The 26,605-nt window shown below is 41.3% G+C and overlaps 3 protein-coding genes across 7 annotated transcripts in view; 1 reads left to right on the forward strand and 2 right to left on the reverse strand.

Moving 5' to 3' along the window:
* uros (uroporphyrinogen III synthase) overlaps nucleotides 1-8,571 on the reverse strand; it is a 28,425-nt gene extending 19,854 nt beyond the window's left edge. Inside the window, exons 1-4 of one of the 4 annotated variants that reach the window (XM_078564863.1) lie at nucleotides 8,432-8,571; nucleotides 6,037-6,121; nucleotides 5,657-5,740; nucleotides 1,376-1,472 (exon numbers count right to left, since the gene is read on the reverse strand). In XM_078564863.1, coding sequence (XP_078420989.1) covers nucleotides 1,376-1,472; nucleotides 5,657-5,740; nucleotides 6,037-6,099 — 244 coding nt within the window. In that variant the 5' untranslated portion in view covers nucleotides 6,100-6,121; nucleotides 8,432-8,571. Of the gene's footprint in view, nucleotides 1-1,375; nucleotides 1,473-5,656; nucleotides 5,741-6,036; nucleotides 6,238-8,305; nucleotides 8,372-8,431 lie in introns of those variants that run through there. The other 3 variants (XM_078564864.1, XM_078564865.1, XM_078564862.1) reach the window with 3 other exon arrangements.
* Nucleotides 8,525-16,738, forward strand: bccip (BRCA2 and CDKN1A interacting protein). Its single transcript, XM_078564860.1, has 7 exons — nucleotides 8,525-8,663; nucleotides 10,377-10,451; nucleotides 10,554-10,634; nucleotides 11,511-11,591; nucleotides 13,237-13,421; nucleotides 16,035-16,206; nucleotides 16,500-16,738. The coding sequence occupies exons 1-7, from the start codon at nucleotides 8,547-8,549 to the stop codon at nucleotides 16,668-16,670; spliced, it is 882 nt and encodes a 293-aa protein (XP_078420986.1). The 5' UTR covers nucleotides 8,525-8,546; the 3' UTR covers nucleotides 16,671-16,738.
* Nucleotides 16,739-16,912: 174 nt separating this feature from the next.
* Nucleotides 16,913-26,605, reverse strand: part of dhx32b (DEAH (Asp-Glu-Ala-His) box polypeptide 32b) — a 37,131-nt gene continuing 27,438 nt past the window's right edge. For both annotated transcript variants that reach the window (XM_078564858.1, XM_078564859.1), the window contains exon 11: nucleotides 16,913-17,264. In XM_078564858.1, the coding sequence (XP_078420984.1) occupies nucleotides 17,069-17,264 (196 nt within the window). In that variant the 3' untranslated portion in view covers nucleotides 16,913-17,068. The remainder of the gene's footprint in view (nucleotides 17,265-26,605) is intronic.

Consider the following 26,605-nt stretch of genomic DNA (forward strand, 5'->3'; position numbering starts at 1 on the left):
CTGGCTCCATTTGGTATCGTCTTCAGGTATAAGATTGATACATTCAAAAGCAAATAAAATAATCCATCAAACAAAATGGTACAAAGCATGAAATAGACTAAACTAGGACTGACGAAGGATCACCCATGAAATGTCAACCTTTTATTCCCTTACAAATTCAAATTTCCGATATTTTCTGTTTCTACTTCAATTTCCAGGATTGGTGATTTTTCTTCTCTTCCTACTTGATATTGTATTTTCATTAATTCAGTGAAAACAGTTTTGAAAATCAAATAGCCCTTGAATCTTCCACAAATTCTTGATCAATCCTTCATTATTGATTCAACAAAATTAAGTCAAGCTTATGTAATACTAGTAACTATCATCTGTACAAAGTTTTTTTTAAAATTAAGGCATTTGAGAGTGTAACCAAAAGATTTACTAGCATGGCACCAGGGATGAGGGAGTTCAATTATCTGGAGATTGGAGAAGCTGGGATTGTTCTCCTTAGAGCAGCGAAGATTAAGGGGAGCTTTCATAATAGTTTTAAAAATTATGAACGGTTTTGATAGAATAAATAAGGAGAAACTGTTTCCAGTGGCAAAAGGGGCAGTAACCAGAGGACGCAGACTTAAGGTGGTGGGAAAAGAACCAGAGCCACATGAGGATTTTTTTTTATTATGCAGCAAGCTGTCATGATATAGAATGCACTGCCTGAAAAGGTGGTGAAAACAGATTCAATAGTAACTTTAAAGAGACCTGGATATATATTTGAAGAAAAAAAAATTACATGGATAATGGCAAAGACTACTGCATGGAACTAATCAGTTACCTCTTTCAAAGAGTCGACATAGGCACTATGTGCTGAATGGTCTCCTTCTATGCTGTAACACCTATGATTCTATTCATGTTTAGGATTTGACCATTGCTGGCAAGTTCAGCATTTATTGCATATTCCTTGTTGCCCTTGAAAAGGTGGTGAGGAGGTCTTTTTCTTGGACTACTGCAATCCATGCAGTGAAGGTGTTCCCAGCTGATAAATAGGGAGTAAAACTGTAGAATGGATATTTTGTTAACTTAAAAGTGAAACACCTAAAGCTTCTGGGGGTTTAACACCATAAACTATTTCAGGAGTAGAGTTTGCCTGCCTTTAAGATGCTTTCTGTTGTTCTACATAGGTTGGCTGAGTGGAATGATGAGTTATGTATTCACAGGAAGTCCATTACTAACTAACAAAATAAGGTAAAGCACACCCAAGAAAGTATGTTGTACTGAAAAGAACATGTAATTTGAATATGATTTACATTTGTAATATCTCATTTGATTTGTGAAAGGTAATATCTCAAAAAAACTTAAAGATATTAGAAATTACTAGTACAAATTGTGACTCACTTACCTTCACTGATAGCCTTTTCACCCAAACATAATGTCACAGCATCAACAGCTCTGGGACTGGTAAATATCAGACCTCTGTAAGCTTCAGGGTGTGAAAGCTACATGCAGATTAGGATAAAATTGTGTTACTGTAGAATTAATCGCTTATGATAAACATGGAAGTGCTTGCCTCTTCATACGTTAAATTTGCAATCACAAACCAATCTCTGCTTTACAGTACTTTCCACAAAACTAGTTATTTTCACAGTAATAATATTTTCACAGGCTGTATGTTAAAAATATTTTTATTGCAAAAATCAACAGACCTACAATAAATTTATACATACAGAACACAGGAAATATAACTCAATTGGCTACAATGTGATGGCACTATAATTCTACTGTGAATTTCACCATTATATGAACCAATTATTATTCAAGCTATTCAGACTATTATTGTTATAAAAATCTCAAATTTTATTATGTTTCATCAGGATTTTCAGCACTGAATCTCACTTGTATCTTATATGATTTATAAAGTTAATATCTGTCTTTGCACTCACGTGCAAAAATTCTGTATAACAGGTGACATCATGTCAGTCACATGTACTAACTTTATGAGAAAGTACCCTACATTCACTTGCACAACATAGGTAAATGTGTGTCATGTGTACATTTGTTTAATAAAAGTCTATTAGCATTCAGTAACCAAGGATGTACAGCACTCACGACGAGCAAAGAACATTCTGCTTTTTGTCCTATTATTTATCAATACATGAACAAAAAGGTAAAAGTATGCAACCATGGACAGGATTTTTCACTCAGCGTACTGGGACGGGCCCAACACGCCGATGCATAAAGTGACGCGTGATCACGTCGGACGTGCGTCCTGATGTAATTGTGCAGTCCCACGATATTTTGTTTGGCAGGTGTGCACCGGAGTCGGCTTAATTGGCCCACCCAGGTAAAATGGTGGCGCGGGCAACGATCGGCTCTGCGACTGCCCCCGCCCGCTCCCGCTGAGCCCACCCGCCGCCTGAAAAATTAAGGCCCATATATCGTGTGAATGATTATTGAGCTCACATACCCAATGATAGCACCTATTACTCATTCAGAAATGCAATTAGCCCCTTCTGGATTCCTAATTAACTACGTGTGACCAGAGGATAAAGTATTGTACAACACTGCTGTAAAATGCACAGCACTGAACATTATCAAAAATAATGACAACAAATATAAATTACTATATTCCATGAAAAACTGTTTCATTTTGTCACATTTTAAATTATATAGTCCTCAAAAAAATGTATTTCTTTTGCACAATGAAATGCATTGAGACAACCAGGCTATTTGTATGTTGCAGAATGCAAATATAACTCAATGTTCACAAGAGTCAAGTACACTTCTGTATAACACTCAACTGTCAAGATTTCAAAATGTAAATGTTCAGATTTATTGCACATTGCCTCACAGGATAGTTGAGCACACTTTGTAGAAGGCATACGGGATATGTGATATAAGAGCAGGGAGGTTATACTTAAACTGTATAAAACACTAGTTAGACCATAGCTGGAAAACTACGTACAGTTCTGGACATTGTATTAGAGAAAGGATATGATCATATTAGAGAGGATACAGAGTAGATTTACAAGGATGTTGCCAGGAATTTTAGCTATGAGGAGAGACTGGATACCCTGGGGTTGTTTCCTTTGGAACACATGGGGCTGGATTTTACTGTTGGTGAGTGGGGGCGGGGTCCGCTCGCCGATGCGTAAAATGACATGTGGTGATGTCGGGCAGAACTCCCAATGTCATCCCACCCCATTTAAGTTTACAGGAAGGCGGGGGCGCAGCAAAATCAGCTGCGCGCCCAACGACCTGTCAATAGCAATTGAGGCCATTGACAGAGCAATTAAAGTAATTAGTGGACCTGCCCATCCAACCTTAAGGTTGGCGGGCAGGTCAGGAGCCCCGGTGCGAACTAGAAAAAACATGAAACCTCATCCACGGGCTGGATGAGGTTTCATGTAGGGTTTTAAAAATTTTAATAAAGTTTTTCTGGAAATTATGAACATGTCCCAACTCATGTGATATTGTCACATGAGGGGATATGTTAGGGAAATTTTATTCTTCTATTTTGAGCTTTTTCACATTTAGAGCCGATCTCCCTGAGGCTGCACTTAGCCTCAGGGAGATGAGTGCGCTCTTGATTTTAGGAATCCCCTCCCCACCCGCACAGGGAGTGCATAGTGCTTCCCTGTGGACGTTACGCTTGGCGGGCCTTAATTGGCCCGCCCACGTTAAATGACGCGTCTCTGATCGGGGGCGCCGATCGGAAGCGCGCCCACCCATCAACTTCCCCCCCGACGGGGGGAAATTCAGCCCATGAGATTGAAGAGAGATTTAATTGAGGTACATAAAATTATGAACAGCCTAGATAAAGTGAATAGGAAGGACTTATTTCTGCTGGCAGAGAGGCCAATAGCCAGAGGGCATAGGTTTAAAATAATTGGTAGAAGGATTAGAGGGGATTTTTTTCAACCAAGGGGTGGTGGGGTCTGGAACATACTGTCTGAGAGAGTGGAAGAGACAGAAACCCTCATCACATTTACAAAACACTTGGGTATGTATTTGAGGTGCTGTAATCTACAGGGCTACAAACCAAAAGATGGAAGATGGGTTAGACTGGACAGCTTTTATTGGTCATCACAAACAAGTTGAGCCAAATGGCCTTCCTCTGTGCTGCAAATTCTTCTGTCCTTCCAAATAAAATAAAACTCACTGGTGTAGAGTAACAGCTATATTCTATCAAAGCTATTACAAAAATCGTAATCTATTATGTGTGCAGCCCTTATCTACCCACTGTTTAATCACGGCGGTCAGAATACTGCCATCGGCGTGCGGGGGCAGGCCCGAAACGCTGACGTGCAAAATGACGCGCGATGACGTTGGGCATGCATCCCAACATCATCGCGTGTCATTTAGATATTTCGTTCAGCGAGCGCACGCTGGAGGCAGCTGCGTGCCCAACAAACTGTCAATGGCCTATTAAGGCCATTAAAAAACCAATTAAAGTTGTTAGCAACGCTGCCCGTCCAACCTTAAGGTTGGCGGGCAGGCGAAGAGCTCAAGCGGCCTTCACTTTTTTCAGGAAACCTCATCCATGGGCGGGATAAGGTTTCCTGAAGCTTTTATAAAATAATTAATCAAATTTTGCACAATTCACAAACATGTCCCAGCTTATGGGACATGTTTAAATAATTTTTTTCCTCCTTTATTAAAAAGTTTTACTATCAACTTAATCTCTCTGAGGCAGCTCCATGCCTCAGGAAGAATGCTGCGCGAAAGAGCGCAGGCCCCGACTCTATCTCCTCCCCCTGCCCGCACAGGTAGCACTGAGTGTTCTGGAACGCGGGTTACGCCAGGCGGGCCTTAATTGGCCCACCCACATAAAATGGCGGAGCGCAGCCGATCAGGGGCGACAATCGGCTCTGCACCTTCCCCCGCCCAGCCCACCCAACATAGGTAAGATGCAGCCCTGTGTAAAATTGCTGCTGTGAAATTAAATACTGGTAAAACGATCTGAATTATGTGTCTATGTGTAAGTAAAAATCTTTTAAACTATATTTAGATTGTAATTTTAACTCGCAAATTGCGATACAGCAAACTATTAGCATTCACCTTGTGGACATTTTATTTGAATAAATAGAATTTTTCTCCAAAATAGTAAGGTCTAAAGAACGATAAATCAACAAAGGTTCATCAGTTATGCCCCAATTCACTTCAGCAATACCACAGCTGTTATAAATTTAAATGGAATAAAATAGGTAACATATTATATATCATTTTAAATTTTCAATTACTCCAGGGTTAACTCCTGCTTCTATTTGGTCTCATGTTTATAATAAAATGTAGTATTCAAAAATAAAAAATTATGCAACTTTACCCTTTTGGAAAAAGTGATGCAAAAATATGGATCGAAACAACTTCAGCTATAAATATTTGAGTTTCTCATTGTTTTCTCTAAATAAGTTCATGTTTATTTAATTAAATTGATTGCCCAGTTTTTCTGCTCTTTTGCATATTGCATCTATTTGCAGTGCCAATTAAAATATAATCCTTTTGTTTCTTTTCAAATTTACAAACTCCAGCACAAAATTCTGCAGGCCACAATGCATCAACTTTAGTATTTACCATGCTATAATTTGAATGCCTTAGTGGACATACACTTTCATCTTAGTATCTAACAACTAACACATAGCCAATAATTTTTAAACATTCAATTTTATGTTGTCCTCTTTACCTTCTTTGATAAGTCCTGAAGTGAAATAAATTCGAATGATAAAACAGGAATTAAAGTTGCTTGAAGGCCAAGTGAAGCAAATTCCTGATAACAAAAACAATCCAAATTAGGTTATACCACACAAATTCTAATTTATTTTCATATAAAACAGCATAACACAGGTTAGAGCTATAGCTTATTCAAGTAAGATCTTACACCAAAATCCCCACTCCAATATTACATTAAATACATAGTGACCAATCAAGATATTTTGCAACAAGATTATATTAACAAAAATCAATGTTATACGGAATAAACAATGTTTTCTTAATAGCAGTTTCAGGGCTATAGGGATATAGTGATATTAAAAAATAAAAATGAATATTTTTCAAGCCACATACCTGAACATATGGATCAGGTCCCAGTACTCCTTCTTTGGGGTCTTTAAGCAAAAGGACTTTCATTTCTCATGCTTCATCGGTATTGCTAACATCAACAGAATGGGATTACAAATAACTAAATTCCTTGGAGCACAAGACTATAAACTGAAACGTACAGACCCATATTTTGTTATAACAAGATAACAGTATGTCAAATAGTCAGCCGTTAATACCTTCTTTCATAGCAACGCCCTGTTTTAAGGAATGGATAACAATATCTAAGGGTCTCATTCCAATTCAAACCAAGAAGATTTACCTTGCAATCAGTAAACCACCCATTTCAACAAATGTTTTTTAAGATAAGCTTTTATTGTTGAGACCCACAGGGCTGTTAGTGTCTGCCTCAGTCTATCTTTCTAGTAAATGTTGCTTCAGACACTCAATGAAGTGGCTGTCTATCAATACTAAAAAATAGCAAATGTTTGAAGAAATAATTGTAAAATAATTATGTGTATATTCAAATCCTAATACTACAATAGAGCATTTCATACTTAGATTAGATAACCAACATTTTACAGTATCGTTATCAATAGAACAAAGATGTATTCCTTTAATCACTCAAAGGGCAAAATTTGTGCTAATTAAGGCCGGAATTTTCCAGTCCTGTTGGCGTCGAGCGTCATGGCGGACGGGACGGGGGGACAATATAGCGAGGTAGCCAAAAATAGGTTTCATGCTGTCGTGAAACCAGTTTGCGATCATCCGCTCCACTCGTCAATGGCGGGCGCACGTCGGGAGCCTAATTTCAATATTTTAGCATCATATTATAAGCCCCGCTCGCCAGAATCATCCCCTCCATGCTGGATCATCTGGGTAGGTGGGCGTGATTGCACGCCGACGTGTTCCACATGCTGTACTGTGGCAAGCTGCACTTTGCTCAGGGCTTCGAAGTTTGTTTGCCTACCTTGCTTCGGGCAGCACTCGCGGTCATCAGTGCCAGGCTTCATAGGCGGCACTACAGCGCTTTTAGGGGGACTCAAGGGCAGGTCTCTACCTACTAGACCAGCTGTAAGGCGGTGTGGTTTTTCAACGGCTGCAGGGCTAGGGCTATTTCTAACTGACACTTGTTCTCTGTTTCTGACCATTAATCACTGGGCTCAATTAAACAGCCGCAGCAGTGCCCTTGTCCATCAGCTGGAAAGCCAGGGGCAACCCCACCGCGGCCATTCTCGGAAGCCCTGTTGTGATTCATTGTCAACGAGGCAATTAAAGGCCTACCGTCAGGGCTTTCATCGCTTTAAGAGCAGAGATCCCGCCTCCAAGAGCTGCCAGCCAATCAGAGGGCTAGCAGTTCCTCAGTCCCACCAGCTCTGGGGAAGCCCGGTGGCAGCAGGATGAGGCGCTTACGTGGCCCTTAATTGGCCAGAACCTCAATTGGCCTCTGGCTGTGCAGGCCATCCTCGACCTTCCCATCCCTGACTTAAATGGAGGGTGCCGGGAAGGTGATGGGCACTCCACACCCAGCGTGCCCATCCGATTCAGCAGTCCCGACCTACATCCTACCCAGTTCCCAAGTGTGGAACTAAATTCTGCCCACTACGTGCAATTCTGATTGCCCCTCTGAATAATGTCACTCACTGTGTATGCTTCTGACCGTCTTTCAGTCATCCTCTATGTTTTGACTGTCCCTCCCTGTGCATGTTTCTGACTGTCAGTCATTGTGTATATCTGTCACTGTGTATTTCCGATTGTCAGTCACTGTGTATTTCAAACTGTCACTTTAAACACTGTCACTCACTGTCTATATTTCTGACTGTCACTTTGTGTATGTCAGACTGTCACTTGGAGAACTGTCACTTCCTTGAATTTTAGTCTGTAACTTTTTGTGTATTTCAGACTGCCACTCTGAGTATTATCACTGTACATTTCTGTCACTCAGTCAGCAATACAGAGTATCACTCAGTATGTGTGTGTGTCTTAGATACCCTCTTTGTATATTTCAAACTGCCGCTTTCTGTGTATTTCAGACTGTCCCTCTGAGTACTATCACTCTCTGTGTATATATCTATCACACTACCTAAATCGCTGACTGTGTATTTGACTGTCATTATGTATTCAGACTGTCGCACTGAGTACTGCCACTCCATTTCAGACTGTCTCTGTATGTTTCAGATTGTCTCTCTCTACATATGTATATATATATATGTCTCTATGTATTTCAGACAGACACACTATGTATTTCAGACTCTCTCTATATTTCAGACTCTATTTTTCAGGCTGCCTCACTCACTGACAGCGGGTCCCTGATCACCGATTACGTCACCAGGCCGCTCTTTAGGGTCAAAGGTTATGGAGGCGCTCATCACCCTGTCAAACTAAAGCATTAATCAGTAGTAAGAATGAAGAGTTTGTTTACATGATACAGCATCAAAGATGATTTTTCAGGGGCAGCGTAGCTGGTTGATAGATGACGGCAGGAATTTCCGGCTCTGTTTATATCCTGCGCAGTGAGGTTCCGCTGACGCTGGAAAATGGCGTCTTCAGCCAAACGGCAGCAGCTGGATCCGAGAGTAGAGGAGTCGGAGGAAAGCGAAACGGAGGAAGAGTCAGGGGGAAGCAGCGAAGATTCGGATGAAGAAATTCAGCAAGTGAGGAAATAACGGCCCCTAGACCGCCAGCGCCCGCTGGAGGGAAACGCCAGGGCGCGAGAGTCCGGAACCACGTCGTGGTGGGGGGAGAGTGAGGGCTGGGTGGGGGGGGGGAGAGTGAGGGCTGGGTGGGGGGGGGGGAGAGTGAGGGCTGGGTGGGGGGGGGGAGAGTGAGGGCTGGGTGGGGGGGGGGAGAGTGAGGGCTGGGGGAGAGGGGGGGGGAGGGGTGGGGGTTGGAGGCAGAGTGACATGGGCATGAGGGGTTGGGGGCAGAGAGGGGCGGGGGCATGAGGGATGGCAGGGTGGTCGGGGGAGGGATGGCCAGGGTCGTGAGGGAGGGGAAGACGTGAGGTGGCTGGGGATGGTGCCAGGAGATTGGGGGAGGGACAAGTTACTTACATGCTCAGCATAACCTCCCTGCTGTTGCACTCTCTGCCCTATTAATAAAGCTGTATTAATGTTTTATTAACCGCTCGACCAGTCCTGCCATCTTCAATGATTTATGCATATAAACATCCAGGTCCCTCTGCTCTTTCACCCTTTTTAGGGTTATGCCCTTCATTTTATGTTGTTTTCTCCATGTTCTTCCCGCCAAAATTAATCACTCCACATTTCTTTGCATTGAACTTCATTTGCCACCTGTTGGCCCATTTCACCAACTTGTCTATGTCCTTTTGAAGCTTTACACTATTCCTCTCTGTTCAGAATGCTTGCAAGTTTTGTATTGTTTGCATACTTTGAAACTGTGCCCTGTACACCAAGGTCTAGGTCATTAATATATATATCATTAAGAGCAGGTGTCCCAACACTGACCCCTGAGCAAGTCCACAACAAACCTTCCTTCAACCCAAAAAACATACATTAACCACTACTCTTTGTTTCCTGTCACTCAGCCAGTTCCATATCCAAAACAAAAACAGAAATACCTGGAAAAACTCAGCAGGTCTGGCAGCATCGGCGGAGAAAAACAAAGTTGACGTTTCGAGTCATCATGACCCTTCAGCAGAACAGTTCTGCCAGACCTGCTGAGTTTTTCCAGGTATTTGTTTTTGTTTTGGATTTCCAGCATCCGCAGTTTTTTATTTTTATCAGTTCCATATCCATGTTGCTATTGTCCCTTTTATTCCAAGAGCTATAACTTTGCTCACAAGTCTATTGTGTGGCACTGTATCAAACGTCTTTTGGAAGTTGATGTGCACCACATTAACAGCATTGCTCTTATCAACCCGCTGTTAGCTCCTCAAAAAGCTCCAGTGAGGCTTTCCTTAATTCACCCACATACAGGATCCATGCCAAAGCAGACTGCTTGATTGGCAGCTGAGCCACCACATTTATACGTTTGCTCCATTCACCATTGGCACACCTTGATGTGGTACAAAATACACTGCAGTAATTCACCAAGTCTCCTTCCAAACCTGCAACCTCTGTTACCTAGAAAACAAGGGCAACAGGCTCATGGAAATGCCACTACCTGCCATGCCATTGGAAATATATCTCCATTCCTTTACTGTCACTAGGTCAAAATCCTGGAAGTCCCTACCTAACCGCACTTTGTGTACCTATACTACATGAACTGCAGTGGCTCAAGGTGGCATCTTGCCACCACCACCTTGATCGTATCTATGATGTACAGTAAGTGCTGACTTTGCCAATGATGCCCACAAACCGTTGTGTTATTGGCAGTATATATTCACAATTATTTCTATTTTACAGGAGGTACAAGTAGATTTTGAAGCACATACCATATCTGACAATGATCATGATGGAATCAAGAGACTGCTGAAACGGGTAACTTGGAAAATGTGAAATTATTTTGATGTCATTTTTGTGTGGCTAAGTTAACGTATATTACAACAGTTGTAATACTGCACTCTGTTACCTTTTTTGCAGTTATTTCTCAAGGCCAATGTAAACATCACTGAATTAGCTGACATCATTATACAGCAAAATCATGTTGGAAGTGTTATTCGGGTAAGGCAGCTGCTACCAGATTAGTTACAAAATAAGTTCTTAAATAATATGATAGTATATCAAAGCAGAACTGAGGAAATGAATAATGCCTTTAACAAAATATTGTTTTTTTTGATCTTCACCTTTTCTTTGATCTTTGAAATAGGTTGAACTTGAGTTCGGTTTTCAGATAAATTTAAAATTTTAATTAGTTCAGAAAAACTGCAAAGCTTAATTTGAATTATGATAGTGATCATGCTACAGAGCATAGGCGGTGGTCACATTTCTGCTGAGGGACACTGCGGAGCGCAGACTGCACTTGTTTCTATAAAAACCAAATTTATACAGAGAACATTCACTCTTCGAGATATATAACTAAAAATATTTTTTTGATGTAAAAGTATACTTTATTTAGAATCGGTACTTAACCAGTTGGTGATCTGAAGGAGAAAGATGGATTAATGTTTTAGGTGTGATGTTTTATCAGAATTTGTTAACTGCTTCATTTCAGCCAACAAAACCTTTATTTTACCTGACATTTGTATTTATTTATAAGAATGACATTAGAGTGTCTTACAAGCTAGCGGTATCTTGGAATTAGGATGAGAGTTGCTCTTGTCTTTTGTGATCTTGACCCCTTGATATTATTATGCATTGTGCTATTTGATAACCTTAAACAACTTATTGTATTACTTATAGTACATACTGGAATAAAGGGCTAGCTTCGGGTTTATATGATTTCTAGGAAATATCAAATGTCGAGGAATTAACTGAGGTTCAATAAAAAACTGGATGCATGTCTTGTGACATGTATTTCTGGGTGTTAAATTGAAATAAAACTTTGTATGCACGGCTCAGCGTGGATATAGCATAACTGGATCATTTTATATTTTAAAGCAAGCTGAGATATTAGATGGAAGTGGCGATGAAGATGATATCTTTGGGTTCATCACTGTTTTAAATCTGACGGAAAGAAAGGTAAGTACACCATGCATTCACTGAGTTTACCAGAAAGTTGCATTGTGTTTGGTATTGAATTATGAACCTTACTGCATTTGCATGTAAATAATAGCTTAGGGTTTCTATATTAGTCAGTTATTACATGTCTTGGTTGACTGCTTTGAAAATCATCTTAATGACCTAAACCTTTAGCAATTATTGAAGACTGTGGCTAAGCTCAATTTTTAGGTTGATGGAATATAGGGTTTGTGCCAAGTTGCTGTAATCAGAATTCTTGGTGCTTTGCCTTGGAAAAAGGCAATGAAACTATTTTGTGAGGTGCTGGTCCCATTCTTTGAAGCATGCAAGCTACTCTTGAATTTTCCAAAATTTTTTGGAAACAGTAATTGTACCAAAAGGCTGGAGAGTGACAAATGTTACGCCCCTTTTCAAAAAGGGAAAGTATAAGACAGTTTGCTTCATGTTAATTGTGGGTAAACTTCTAGAATTATTATTTCCTAACAGCACTGTGGGTGTACCTACATCACATGGACTTCAGAGGTTCAAGGAACCAGCTCACCACCACCTTCTCAAGGGCAATTAGGGATGGGGAATAAATGCTGGCCTAGCCAGCGATGTCCACATCCCATGAATGAATCAAAAACTTCTCTACAATGCAAGCAAAAAAACTTGAGCACTGTTAACTAGTCAGGAGGAGGTGGTTTTATGCAGTCCAAGGTACAACTACAAACCAGTTCAGAAATTACGTGCAAGAAGCCCAACCTAAGGTCAAGAAATGCACTGCTATGAAGAAATGATTTAGGTGGAGGAATAAATAGATAGTTAGGCTTAAGGTAAATTGTCAAACTAGGAAGCAAGGGGAAATAGATAGAGAGTTAAGGATGGACTGGAGAATGTGATGTGAAGTGATAAGATAGGTGCTCTGAATACTTCATTTATACTGATGATTCTTTATTACCCAATTACAGATGCAATAATTTTCCTTAAAGTCATAAAATTACTCCAGTTTTCTTAAGAAGTATAACTATAATGAGAAAACATTTTTATATATTTTTGTCTAATTTAAAACACTAAATGGTAACGGAATGATCTAATTTAGGTATTGCTCCATTAATTTGAAATATATAACTATAACAGGTGGAGACATATACAGCACTTAATTAGAAGCTGTTCTATAACCATTTAGAAAGAGACATAATCATTATTAAAAGCACATCTGATCAAATTGGCCAAGTTCACTCAAATTATGGCTCACCACTAACAATTTTGATATGCACATTCTCCAAAGCTAACTTAATATTTACTGTATGCACACCAACGGGTAGGTTTTCCTTGTGCCCTGTGCCTCAGAAAACTGTGAAGCTAAATGAATAGAAAGCAGAAACAAATAATATAAAGGTTTCTTGAAATTTATTATGGAAATAAATAGTATTAAAAATAATCGTGCTGTTTCTTCCATGTAACAGACACAATAAGCTGTTGAATAATGGCTGCTTAGCTCTTGTAATGTTTTCAGCAACATGAATGATATGTTTGCAAGCGCATCTGAAAATTGTGCACCATTTCACTACATTTCTTTTTAGTTTGTGAATTGTTTTAATATACAGGAATAGTGTAAATGATGGTATAGCTGACTGTCTGTCTGTCTGTCTATGATCTCTAGGGAACTGAGTCTGTTGAACAGATTAAAGAATTGGTTCTGAGCCAATGCAAGACTCATCACCAGAGTGCAGCTGAGCAGCTGGACAAAATACTAAATGACAACAGCAAGCCAGTGAACTTTCTCATCAGTGAGCGCTTCATTAATGTGCCACCACAGATCTCTCTGCCCTTGCACAAACAACTCCAGTAAGCACCCAATGCTGAGCTATTGTGTTGTCATAAAATTCTTGTTTGTGAACAATTCAAGGGTAGCATGAGGGGTTGGTGGAAATATGTTTCTAATCTAGTGACATAAATTAGTACAGTAGAACTGTTTAAAAGTTCCTCTTAAATGAAATGAGTTTTTCATTAACAGAGGCAATGCATTGATTCATGTTTGGAGTAGACTGTCAGAAAAGTAGATTGATGTTCAGGACATGCTGTGATAATTGTACTTGCTAGTTAGTATATAATATGCATTCCTTAAGAAGTTGTAAGCAGGTAAGTATAAGGCATATATTCTAGGCAGCCTAAATCTACACTAAACTCTTAACTCCTAGGCTGCTAAATCCAAATGTGGACCTGCAATGTATTGTTTGTTGATGTGTAGGGATAAGGTTTCATTTTTGTATTTTTAAACTTCAAAGGAGCTGCACAAATATTTTTGTGTCTTGGTACATCTTTACCTTAACTACTCCCATCTTCCCCACACTTTGCACCTAAGGTAACAGTACATATCTCCAAATTGTCTCTGACCACTAGCTTTCCAACTCAGTTTTACAGGCAACACTGAAACAGATGCACCAACAGTTTCTCAACTTGTCTAGGCTGAAATTACCAATCTTAGTGGAGTAATAGGGGCACTATTTTGTTTTAATTTTCCTGGTAAAAGCATGCAGCTGGAAACTCCTAATTCAGCATATTTGATGTACTGTTATGGATGGCTGAAAAGTACAGACGGGAGAACAGATTTGGGAGGTCACTACTGGGCATGCAGCAGAATTGTATGGTACCACAGTTTGTGACCTCATGGTGCATTCCTTACCCTTCCATCACCAGTGTGCTGGTAAATTAATTCTGGCTCAATGGGGAAAGGAAAGAGGCATGCTAACTGCTGCAGCAGACTTTTTTTTAATATAACGAAGGAAGCATAAATCCATGGGTACCTGCATCTTAAAAAACCAAAAGCTGTTGGGTAGTCCCATTACCATCAGTTCGGTACAGAGCTCTGATATCAAATTAGGGGGCATGGAAAAGTGTGAAAACAATGCAAGAGATTACAGGAAGATATGTGACGGATGTGGTTTCGTGTCACAAGTGTGCTATGAACTTTTTGGGGAACAAGAATTCTTCAAGGAACCATACGCTAAATAGTTAGATTTTTATTGGAGTAGAAGACCAGAGGAATGTACGGGTGTAGTTATGTAGATTTTTTAAAGTTGGAGCGCAAGCCGGACAAGTCAATTTAAAAGCAAAAGTAAGAGTAACTGCATGTATACAGCTCGGTGGATGTTTCTCCTGTCAGAGTTGGAGAGAAATTTTTGAGGTCCAGCTTATGGTTTTTCTGTGTCTCCAGAGGATTACTTTTGGGGGTGGAGCAAGGTGTGGTGTGGAGGAAATGTAGAGGGTAGGACTTATGTAGAAATAACCCAGTAACAGTATGGGACAGATTTGTTTGGCCAGCATGCCTTTACCTGTCTTTTCTTTTGTAAGGTTGCAAGAAATAAAGTAAATCCATTACTGCTGGAGTGGAGGGTGTTGTTTTGAGGTTAAGAAATTGTTGCATTATTTATGCCTCACCCAATGATGTGCCCTCAGTGTTGACAAAATAGAGGTGTTTTATTTTGCAGCACCAAGAGTCATTGCCTTGAGCTCAGAAATTCAAAACAAAACATTATCCGGGGTAGTGCCTGATCCAATCGACTGATAAATATTTCTTATGCAAACCTGCATTTATGAAAAATGCTTCCCTTTCTCTCTCGCTGCTCCCTCAGATTGGACAGGCTATTTAGCCCCTTATTGTGATCCTGGCTGATATGTGACCTAACTCAATGTACCCATCATTATCCTGTATCTCTTAGATTTTTGTTAACCAGAAGTATTATCAATCTCCATTTTAAAATTAACAATTGATCTAACATGTTTGCAGAAGAGTTCCAAACTTTTGCAACCCTTTTGAGTGTAGATGTGTTTCCTAATTCATGTCTGAAAGGCCTGGCTCTAATTCTTAGACTATGTTCCCTGGTCTCCCTGGGAAGTGAAAATAGTTTTTTTGTCAACCCTATCTGTTCCCCGCAATGTCTTGAAAACTATGATCAAATCATACCTTAACCTTCTAAATTCCAGGGAATATAGTGCTAGTTTGTATAGTCCCTCCTCATAATTAAAACCTTGGAGTCTGGTATCATTCTGCTAAATTTATGCTGAAATCCTTCCAAGGCCAGTATATCCATCCTAAGGTGTGGTGCCCAGAAGCACTCCTCCAGGTGTGGTATAGCCAGTGCTTTGGATAGTTAAAGCATGAGTTCTAATCACTTGCATTCTGGTCCTCTAGATACACAGGGCAGCATGCCAAAGGATGAGTATGCTCATGACATTATGGTCTGTGCACCTGGACGTCTGTCCACCCCACGCACTCCCCCAAAGTCTCTTTGGACCTCCAACAGCCCAAAATCCTATTAGCTAATAATACTGCTGTCTAGTATATTAAGACTGATTGTGAGAGAGAATTTAATGTTATATAGAATGTTGGAATTATGTTATTTATTTGCAAGGTAAAAGCTAATGTCTGGATTTCCATGCTATTTTGATTATGTTTAGGGCTGAATTGATGGATGCTCACAGGACCAATAAACCTTGTGGCAAGAGTCATTATTACCTTATGATCAGCAAGACCTGTATAGAAATGGGAAAGAAAAACAAGCCGCAGAAAAAGGGCAAGCAAAAAGAAGAATTAATGTTTGCAAATGCAGAAGATGAGTTCTTTTATGAGGTGAGTTCTTCCCAGGATGCCTCCCAACCCCCCAAAAAAACCGAGTTTTGTATTATTACCCTTGTATTATTGGTAGGATAGACCAATTAGGACAAGTTAATTCACTTTCTTGCCAAACTTATCATCAAAATGCTTTTATTGCTTGGCTGGGTTTCATCTTTTTAAGAGATCTGCATATGTGAAAAAAATGGCCATGTGTCTATTACTATTTAAACTTAAATGCACTATTTCGTTTTGTTGAATGGTTTATTATTTTTAATTTGACTTTCCAATTCTAATTATCTGCCTTCTAGCAATCTGTTGTGACGTTCAGCTACTCGGTGCAAGAAGAGAGCGACAGCTGTCTGTCGGGACGCTGGTCATTTGATGACATTCCTATGAAACCTCTTCGCACAGTTATGCTAATTCCTGCTGACCGCATAAATACAATTATGGACAAACTCAAAGAATACCTAAGGATATAACCAACTCTAACAATAGAAATCGTTCATTTTGGGTAAATAAATTGGGCTATGAAGTTTCAAATTGTAAATATTGTGCAGTTGTTTTATCCTGTTAATTTGGTATTTTAATGAAAAATAAAATCTTGTGGATAAATAAAATTAATTCATTGCGATATTTTGATCTATATTTTATTTAGACAAAGGAATATTAAAACTTTTTGACAGTAATACATCTAGGTTAAAATTTAACCAGCAGAGGAAAAACCAAGGAGTCAGCTTTAAACAGAATTAAAGTCTTTTCAAATTCCTGGAGAGGCTTTGTGACTTTACACCACAACGTGTAAACATGATAAGCTTTTTGGCCCATATTGTCTTTTGAATTATGTTTGCCCAGTCTTGAAATTGTGCAAGTTAGCCCATCATTGAATGGTACATCTGTCTTCATTCTGGTGGCTAATATCTTCTTCTGGTTTCTTGTTTTCTTTGCTGGATACATGCTGCTCCTCTCCATCTGTTGGCAGTTTTGAGAAGTGATCAATAATTTCCTGCAGGAGTTCCTTGCTCTCACTGTGGGGTAGGTTACTGAAGTAATATTGAGGAGCCAGCTGTACAAACCTGTAGAAAAAAATTTGCAAGTGTCAGATTAAAACCTGATGTACAACAAAACCACCTTGATGTGGCAATGTGTTTCAAAACTGCTTTGCTGCATCAAAATTTCTAGGGCCAAGTTGTTAGATAGAGATCCAGACAAAGAGCACAACCAGCTTTCTCTGACCCTCTCAGTCGCTGACAACTACAACTATTTGGGTATATTGCCCAATCAGAAGAGAACTTTTAACATGAGCTCCCTCCAGGCACCAGAATCAAGGCTCTGTGCAAGACCCAAGGTCTTCCTGAGAGTCCAGATGATGTATTATGTGAACAATCTTCAAAGCTTTGGATAGTATTGATGTGAATTAATCAAATGGCAAAACGGCTCCAGTGTCATGGGAAAAGAATAGTATAGTTTGACACTGAGTCACACAGGCCAAAAAGGCTCCTATTTTGACTCTTGTCTCAAGGTTTCCAATTTTTAACCATATAATGAATAGGAAACCATGGGTAAGGGCTTAAAGTTAATTAGGAATCTTCCCAGTGCACCCCTGCCACCCCAAACATCTGAAAAATCATACGTAATACTTTTTAATTATTAATTTATGGGATGTGGATGTCACTGGGTAGGCCAGTATTTATTGCCCATCCCTAATTGCCCTTGAGAATGTGGTGGTGAGCTGCCTACTTGAACCGATGCCGTCCATGTGGTGTAGGTACACCCAGAGTGTTGTTAGGGAGAGAGTTCCAGGATGTTGACTCCGTGACAGTGAAGGAATGGCGATATATTTCCCAGTCAGGGTGGTGAGTGGCTTGGAGGGGAACTTGCAGGTGGTGGTGTTCCCATGTTTATGCTGCCTTTGTCCTTCTAGATGGTAGCGGTTGTGGGTTTGGAAGGTGCTGCCTAAGGAGCTTTGATGAGTTTCCGCAGTGCATCTTATAGATGGTGCACACTGCTGCCACTGTCCGTTGGTAGTGGAGGGAGTGAATGTTTGTAGAAGGGGTGCTAATCAAGTGGGCTGCTTTTGCCCTGGATGGTGTCAAGCTTCTTAAGTGTTGTTGGCACTGCACTCATCCAGGCAAGCGAAGAATATTCCATCACACTCCTAACTTGTAGATGGTGGACAGGCTTTGAAGAGTCAGGAGGTGAGTTACTCGCCACAGGATTCCTAGCCTCTGACTTGCCCTTGTAGCCACAGTATTTATATGGCTAGTCCAGTTCAGTTTCTGGTCAATGGTAACCTCCAGGATGTTAGTGTTGGGGATTCAGTGATGATAATGCCATTGAATGTCATGGGGCGATGGTTAGATTCTCTCTTGTTGGAGATGGTCATTGCCTGGCACTTGTGTGGTGCGAATGTTACATGCCACTTCTCAGCCCAAGACCTGTCCAGGTCTTGCTGCATTTGGACGTGGACTGCTTCATTATCTGAGAAGTCGCAAATGGTGCTAAGCATTGTGCAATCATCAGCGAACGTCCCCACTTCTGACATGATAGAAGTAAAGTCATTGATGAAGCAGCTGAAGATAGTTAGGCCTAGGACACTACCCTGAGGAACTCCTGCAGTGATGTCTGGGAAGAATGTCCTGCAGTCAGCATCTCGGTGAAGCAGTCTGGGAAGAGTGTCCTGCAGTCAGCATCGCGGTGAAGCAGCCTGGGAAGAGTGTCCTGCAGTCAGTTCTTGTTGAAAATAACAAGAATGACAATTCAAGACAGCTTGAGAGAGCGGCGGAGAGATCAGAACCAGCGCGAGTGCAGGGAAGCTTCAAAAAGTGACGTCAGCACAAAGGTGAGAGTTGATTGGTGAGTAGTGGGTAAGTGTTTTTCTCCAGTTTAAAATAGATTAAGCTAAGGAAAAATAAGAGTTCTAATTTTTATTTAAAGTACATAAATAATATAACTTTTTTACTGCATTTAACTTAAACTAAGGGTTTTTTTTCAACTCGAGGCATGGCAGGGCAGCTCAGTCCCGTGTCATGTACCACCTGCAACGTGTGGGAAGTCCTAGGCGCTCCTTGCACTCTGACCGACCACGTGTGCAGGAAGTGCCACCAGCTGCAGCTACTTGAGCTCCGTGTTTCGGAGCTTGAGCGGCAGCTGGAGGCACTAAGGTGCATCCGCGAGACTGAGTTTCGTGGATAGCATGTTTTTAGACGTGGTCATCCCACAGCTTACGAAAGCACAGACAGAGAGGGAATGGGTGACCATCAGTCAGAAGAAAGGTGTCAGGCAGGTAGTCAGGAAATCCCCAGGTTGCATTTCACTCGAGAACCGTTTTTCTGTGTTGGAAAGCGGTGAGAGTGATGCTTCCTCTGAGGAATGCAGCCATGTTCATGGCATTGTGAGTGGCTCAGCTGCACGGGGCGGGGGGAGGAAAATGGAGAAGAGCAATAGTGGTAGGAGACTCAATAGTAAGGGGAACAGACAGGCATTTCTGCGGCAGTAGACGTGACTCCAGGATGGTATGTTGCCTCCCTGGTCCCAGGATCAAGGATGTCACTGAACGGCTGCAGGGCATTCTAAAGGGGGAGGGCAAACAGACAGATTGTGGTACATATTGGTACCAGCGACATAGGTAGAAAGAGGAATGAGGTCCTGCAAGCAGAATTTAGGGAGCTTGGAAACATTAAAAAACAGGACCTCAAAGGTAGTAATCTCTGGATTACTTCTGGTGCCATGTGCTAGTGAGTATAGAAATAGGAGGTTAGTCCAGATGAATGTGTGGCTAGAGAGATGGTGAAGGAGGGAGGGCTTTAGATTTCTGGGACATTCAGACCGTTTCTGGGGGTGGTGGGACCTGTACAAGGCGGACGGGTCGCACCTGAACTGGAATGGGACCAACATCCTTGCGGGGAGGTTTGCTAGTGCTGTTGGGGAGAGTTTAAACCTGGCAGGGGGATGGGATCCTGAGAGGAGGTTCAGCAGGGGGAGAGATGCGCAGCCAAAATTAGAAGAGAGAGCAAGTGAGTCTGGAAGGCAGAGAAATTATAGGCCAGTTAAGGCACAAGGGAGTTTGGCACGGTTGGATGGTATTTATTTTAATGCAAGGAATCTGATGAATAAGGCAGACGAGTTGCGGGCACAAATTAACACATGGACGTATGATGTCATTGCTGTCACAGGGACATGGTTGAGAAAGGGGCAGGATTGGCAGCTCAATATTCCAGGATATAGGGTCTTCAGGCGAGACAGGGAAGGAGGTAAAAGAGGAGAGGGTATCGCAATATTGATCAAGGAATCAATTACAGCAGTAAGGAGGGATGACATCTTAGAAGGCCCCTCAAATGAAGCCATATGGGTAGAACTGAAAAACAAAAAAGGAGCAATCACATTGCTGGGAGAGTACAATAGGCCCATAAAAAGTCAGGGAAATAGAAGAGCAGATATGTAGGCAAATTTCAGAGAAGTAAAAATAATAGGGTAGTAATAGTGGGGAATTTCAACTTCCCCCAACATCAATTGGGTTAGTCATAGTGTGATAGGTTTAGAGGGAGCGGAATTCTTAAAATGCATCCAGGAGATCTTTTTAAGCCAGTACTTGGAAGGTCCAACAAGAGAGTGGGCGGTCCTGGACTTAATTTTAGGGAATGAAGCCGGGCAAGTGGTAGAGGTATCGCTGGGGGAGAATTTTGCAGATAGTGATCATAACTCCGTTAGGTTCAAGGTTGTTATGGAAAAGGACAAGAATGGGCTAGAAATCAGAGTCCTAAATTGGGGGAAGGCCGATTTTAATAAGATCAGATATGATTTGGCCAAGAGTGGACTGGGAGCAGCTACTTTTAGGTAAATCTGCGTCAGAGCAGTGGGACTCATTCAAGAAGGAAATAGGGAGAGTACAGGGCCAACATATTCCAGTAAAGACAAAGGGTGGGACCAACAAATCCAGAGAACGTCAAGGGATATACAGGATTGGATAATGAGAAAAAGGGAGGCTTATGGCAGATACCGAGGGCTCAAAACAACGGAAGCCCTAGAGGAGTATAGAATGTGTAGAGGGGAACTTAAAAAGTAAGTTAGGAGAGCAAAAATGGGGCATGAAAAAACATTGGCAGGTAAAATAAAGAAAATCCAAAGTTATTTTACAAGTACATTAACAGTAAGAGGAAACTAGGGAAAAAGTAGGGCCCATTAAGGACCATAGTGGTAATTGTGTGTAGAGCCGGAAGACGTAGGTAGGGTTCTAAATGAATACTTTGTGTCGGTGTTCACAAGTGAGAGAGACAACACGGGTATGGAAATCAGGCAGAATGACTGTGATATAATTAAAGAAATCAGCATAGAAAGGGAGGAGGTTCTAAGTGGTCTGGCAGGCTTCAAAGTAGATAAACCTCCAGGCTCTAATAATGTATCCAGGCTGTTGAGTGAGGCAAGGGAGAAGATAGCAGGAGAGCTGGCAATAATTTTCAATACCTCTCTGGCTACAGGAGAGGTGCCAGAGGACTGGAGACAATGTAGTACCGTTATTCAAGAAGGGAGGAATGGATAAACTACAGGCCAGTCAGTCTAACTTCGGTAGTGGGAAAACTATTGGAAGCAATTCTGAGGGACAAAATTAATCTACACTTGGAGAGGCAGGAATTAATCAAAGACAGTCAGCATAGTTTTGTTAAGGGGAGGTCATGTCTGACCAATTTGATTGAATTTTTCAAAGAGGTGACCAGGTGTGTAGATGAGGGCAATGCATTTGACGTAGTCTACTTGGACTTCAGCAAGGACTTCGATAAGGTCCTGCATGGGAGACTGATAACGAAGGTGAGAGCCCATGGAATCCAAGGCAATTTGGCAAATTGGATCCAGAATTGGCTGAGTGGCAGGAAGCAGAGGCTGATGGTCGAGGGGTGTTTTTGTGACTGGATGCCCGTGTCCAGTGGGATTCCACAGGGATCGGTGTTGGGTCCCTTGCTGTTTGTGGTATATATAAACTATTTAGATTTGAATGTAGGAGGGTTGATCAGTAAGTTCGCGGATGACATGAAAATTGGTGGGGTGGTAAATAGGAGGATAGCCTTAGATAACAGGAGGATATAGATGGGCTGATCAGTGGCAAATGGAATTTAATCTAAGTGTGAGGTGATGCACTTGGGCAGGACAAACAAAGCACGGGAGTACACGATGGATGGTAGGACCCTGGGAATTACCAAGGATCAGAGGGACCTTGGTGTGCATGTCCACCAGTCCCTTAAGGTAGCGGGACAGGTAGATAAGGTGGTTAAGAAGGCATATGGGATACTTGCCTTTATTAGCCAAGGTATAGAATATAAGAGCAGGGAGGTTATGCTGGAACTGTATAAAATGCTGGTTAGGCCACAGCTAGAGTATTGCGTGCAGTTCTGGAATCCGCATTATAGGAAGGATGTGATTGCACTGGAGAGAGTGCAGTCGAGATTTACCAGGATGTTGCCTGGGCTGGAGAGTTTTAGTTTTGAGGAGAGATTGGTTAGACTGGGGTTATTTTCCCTGGAGCAGAGGAGATTGAGGGGGGTCATGATTAAGGTGTATAAAATTATGAGGGGCATAGATAGATTAGACAGGAAGGAACTTTTCCCCTTGGTGGAGGGATCAATAACCAGGGGGCATAGATTTAAGGTAAGGGGCAGGAGGGTTAGAGGGGATGTGAGGAAGAATTTTCTCACCCAGAGGGTGGTGGGAATCTGGAACTCATTACCTCACTGGTAGAGGCAGAAATCCTCATAACATTTAAGTAGTTTTTGGTTCTGCACTTGTGATCCCATGGCATACAAGACTATGGGCCTAGTGCTGGAAAATGGGATTAGAATAGTTAGGTACTTGTTTGACTGGCACAGACTCGATGGGCTGAAGGGCCTTTTTCTGTGCTATAGACCTCTATGGCCTTGGCCTGAGATGACTGACCTCCAACAACCACAACCATCTTCCTTTATGCTAGGTATGACTCCAACCAGTGGAGAGTTTTTCCCCTGATTCCCATTGACTCCAGTTTTGCTAGGGCTCCATGATGCCACATTCCGTCAAATGTGCCTTGATGTCAAGGGCAGTCACTCTCACTTCACCTCTGGAGTTCAGGTCTTTTGTGCATGTTTGAACCAAAGCTGTAATGAGGTCAGAAGCTGAGTGACCCTGGCGGAGCCCAAACTGAGCGTTGGTGAGCAAGTTATTGCTAAGCAAGTGCCACTTGATAGCACCATTGATGACCCCTTCCATCACTTTACTGATGATCAAGAGTAGGCTGATGGGGCAGTAATTGGCCAGATTGGATTTGTCCTGCTTTTTGTGTACAGGACGTACCTGGACAATTTTCCACATAGCTAGGTAGATGCCAGTGTTGTAGCTGTACTGGAACAGCTTGGCTAGAGGCGTGGCAAGTTCTGGAGCACAAGTCTTCAGTGCTCTTGCTGGAATATTGTCAGGGCCCATAGCCTTTGCAGTATCCAGTGCCTTTAACTGTTCCTTGATATCAAGTGGAGTGAATCCAATTGGCTGAAGACTGGCATCTGTAATGCTGGGGACCTCCTGAGGAGGCCGAGATGGATCATTCACTTGGCACTTTTGGCTGAAGATTGTTGCGAATGCTTCAGCCTTAACTTTTACACTGATGTGCTGGGCTCCTCCATCATTGAGGATGGGGATATTTATGGAGCCCCCTCCTCCTCCAGCTACTTGGGATGATGTTTTTTTCTATATTACAACAGAGACTATACTTGAAAAGTACTTCATTAATGGTAAATCGCTTTGAGATGTCCAGTGGTCATGTACAGCGCTATCTAATTGCATGTCTGTCTTTCTTGCTTTCTTTCTATGCTTAATGAGGAGTTTTGATGGAGGGTTGGTAACTAGAAGATACAGATTTAAAGTAATTGGCAATTGAACCAGAGGTGAGATGAATTTTTTAACACACAGGTATTTTGGTCTGGAATGCACTGCCTCAAAGTACTAAAAGTGAAAAATTTTCAGGCCTACAGAGAAAGTTCAGGGGAGTGGACTAATTGGATAGTTCTTTCAGAGATGGGTTGAATTGCCTCCTGTGTGGTATAGTTCTGTGAGAAAACTCAACTTAGACTTCCACCATACGCACCATAACACTGCACATACTTATTGTTTGTCACCTCAGACACTGAAGCAGTCTGTGCCAATATGCAGTAAGGGTTGGACAATATCCTGGTTTGGGCTGATAAGTGACAAGTAACATTCACAACACACAAGTGGCAGGCAATGACCACAGAATGGAGAGGTTATAAATCCCCTACACATTAGGAAGATGACCAAATTCCATAACATGAGGTAGAAGGCCTTAAATGTCCTAGCTGAATTTAGGTTTTTCAAGCAAAGAATAGAACTATGCTTTTTAGATTTATCAGTCACAGAACACGATAAACATGTGGCAAAAATAAGCCATTGGAAATGAGAGGTTGCATAGAGTCAACACCTAGGGCCTGTCTTATGAGGATCAGAAAGGCCCTGTTAAGCTATGGAACATGCTAGAGGATCAGCTTCGTGTAAAAGTGAACTTCAGGATTCACCATTTGGAGCTGATTGCCTACACACAGCAGCCACTAGAACCAATTTATCAGTTCTTCAGGTGCCGTGATAAGGGCAAGGACTGCGATTCCTCGTTAAATAAGGAGACCAAAACTAGGCACTAGATTCAAGATGTGGTCTCACTAATGCCCTGTATAACTGAAATATAATGTCCTTACTTTTATCACAAAAAACACTGGAAAAACTCAACAGGTCTGACCGCATCTGTGGAGAGAAAGACAGAGTTAATGTTTCGAGCCCTTATGGCTCTTCAGAGCTCCGAAGTAGAGTCATACGGACTTGAAACGTTAATTCTGTCTTTCTCTTCACAGGTGCTGTCAGACCTGCTGAGTTTTTCAAGCATTTTTTGTTTTTGTTTCAGATTTCCAGCATCTGCAGTATTTTTCCTTTATCCTTACTTTTATGTTCAATTCCTCTTATAATAAAGGATAGCATTTCCATTTGCTGCCTTAATTACTTACTGTACCTGCATACTAATTTTTTGTGACTCATGGACTAGATCCCTCTGCTCGGAATTCTGCAGCCATTCTCAGTTTAAGTATTACTCTGATTTTTTTATGTGAACAACTTCACATTTTCCTACATTATAGATTTTTGCCCACTCACTCACTCTATCTATATTCACTGCAATCTCCTTATGTCCTCTTCACAACATACTTTCCTACCTATCTTTTTTCATCTGCAAATTTAGCTATCATGCCTTCACTTGCCTCATCTAAGTCATTGATGTAAATTGTAAAAAGTTGAGGCCCCAGCACAGACCCCTGCAGGATTTCACACATCACATCCTGCCAATCAAAAAAAGACCCATTTATACATACCCTGTTTTCTGCCAGCCAGCCAATCTTCTTTCCATGCTAATATGTTACCCCCTACAGCATGAGCTTTTATTTTCTGCAATAACCTTTGATGTGGCACCTTATCAAATGCCTTCTTGATATCCAAGTTTAGCACATTCACAGGTTGCCCTTTATCCACAGCGCATGTTACTCCTTCAAAGGGCTCCAATAAATTGGTTAAACATGATTTCCCTTTCACAAAACCATGCGGACTCTTTGCGATTACCTTGAGTTTCTCTAAGTGTCCAGCTATAACCTCCTTAATGATAGGTTCTAACAATTTTCCCATAACAGATGTCAAGCTAACTGGCCTATAGTTTCCCATTTTCTGCTTTCCTCCCTCCTTGAATAGAAGGGTTATATTTGCTTCTTTCCAGTCTGATGGAATCTTTCCTGAATCTAGCAAATTTTGGAAAATTAGCACCAGTGCACCTACTAACTCATTAGCCACCTCTTTTTAGACCCTATGGTGAATTCCCATCAAGACCCAGAGACCCGCAGCTCCATCAGTTTGCTCAGTACCGCTTCGCTACTGATTGTAATTTCACCAAGTTCCCCTCTCCCTTCTACCTCCTGATTTACAGCTATTACTGGAATGTTTTTTGTATCCTCTATAATGAAGACGGAAGCAAAATATTTGTTCATTTCATCCGCCATTTCCTTATTATATACTATCAATCTCTAGAGGACCAACACTCACTTTACTTACTCTTTTCCTGTTTAAATACCTGTAGAAACTCTTACTATCAGTTTTCACATTTCTAGCTAGCTTTCTCATATACACTAATTTCTTTCTCCTGATTAACGTTTTAGTCATTCTGTGCCATTGTTTATATTCTGACCAATCATCTGACCTGCCACTTATCTTTGTACAGTTATATGCTTTTTCCTTAAGTTTGATGTTTTCCTTAACTTCTTTAGTTAACCAAGGATGGTGCGGGGGTCCTCTTAGAATTTTTCTCTGTGGTAGGAATATACTTATTCGGAGTATTCTGAAATATCCTTTTAAA

Source organism: Cetorhinus maximus, chromosome 20 (assembly GCF_964194155.1).
Source record: "Cetorhinus maximus chromosome 20, sCetMax3.hap1.1, whole genome shotgun sequence".
NCBI lineage: Eukaryota > Metazoa > Chordata > Chondrichthyes > Lamniformes > Cetorhinidae > Cetorhinus > Cetorhinus maximus.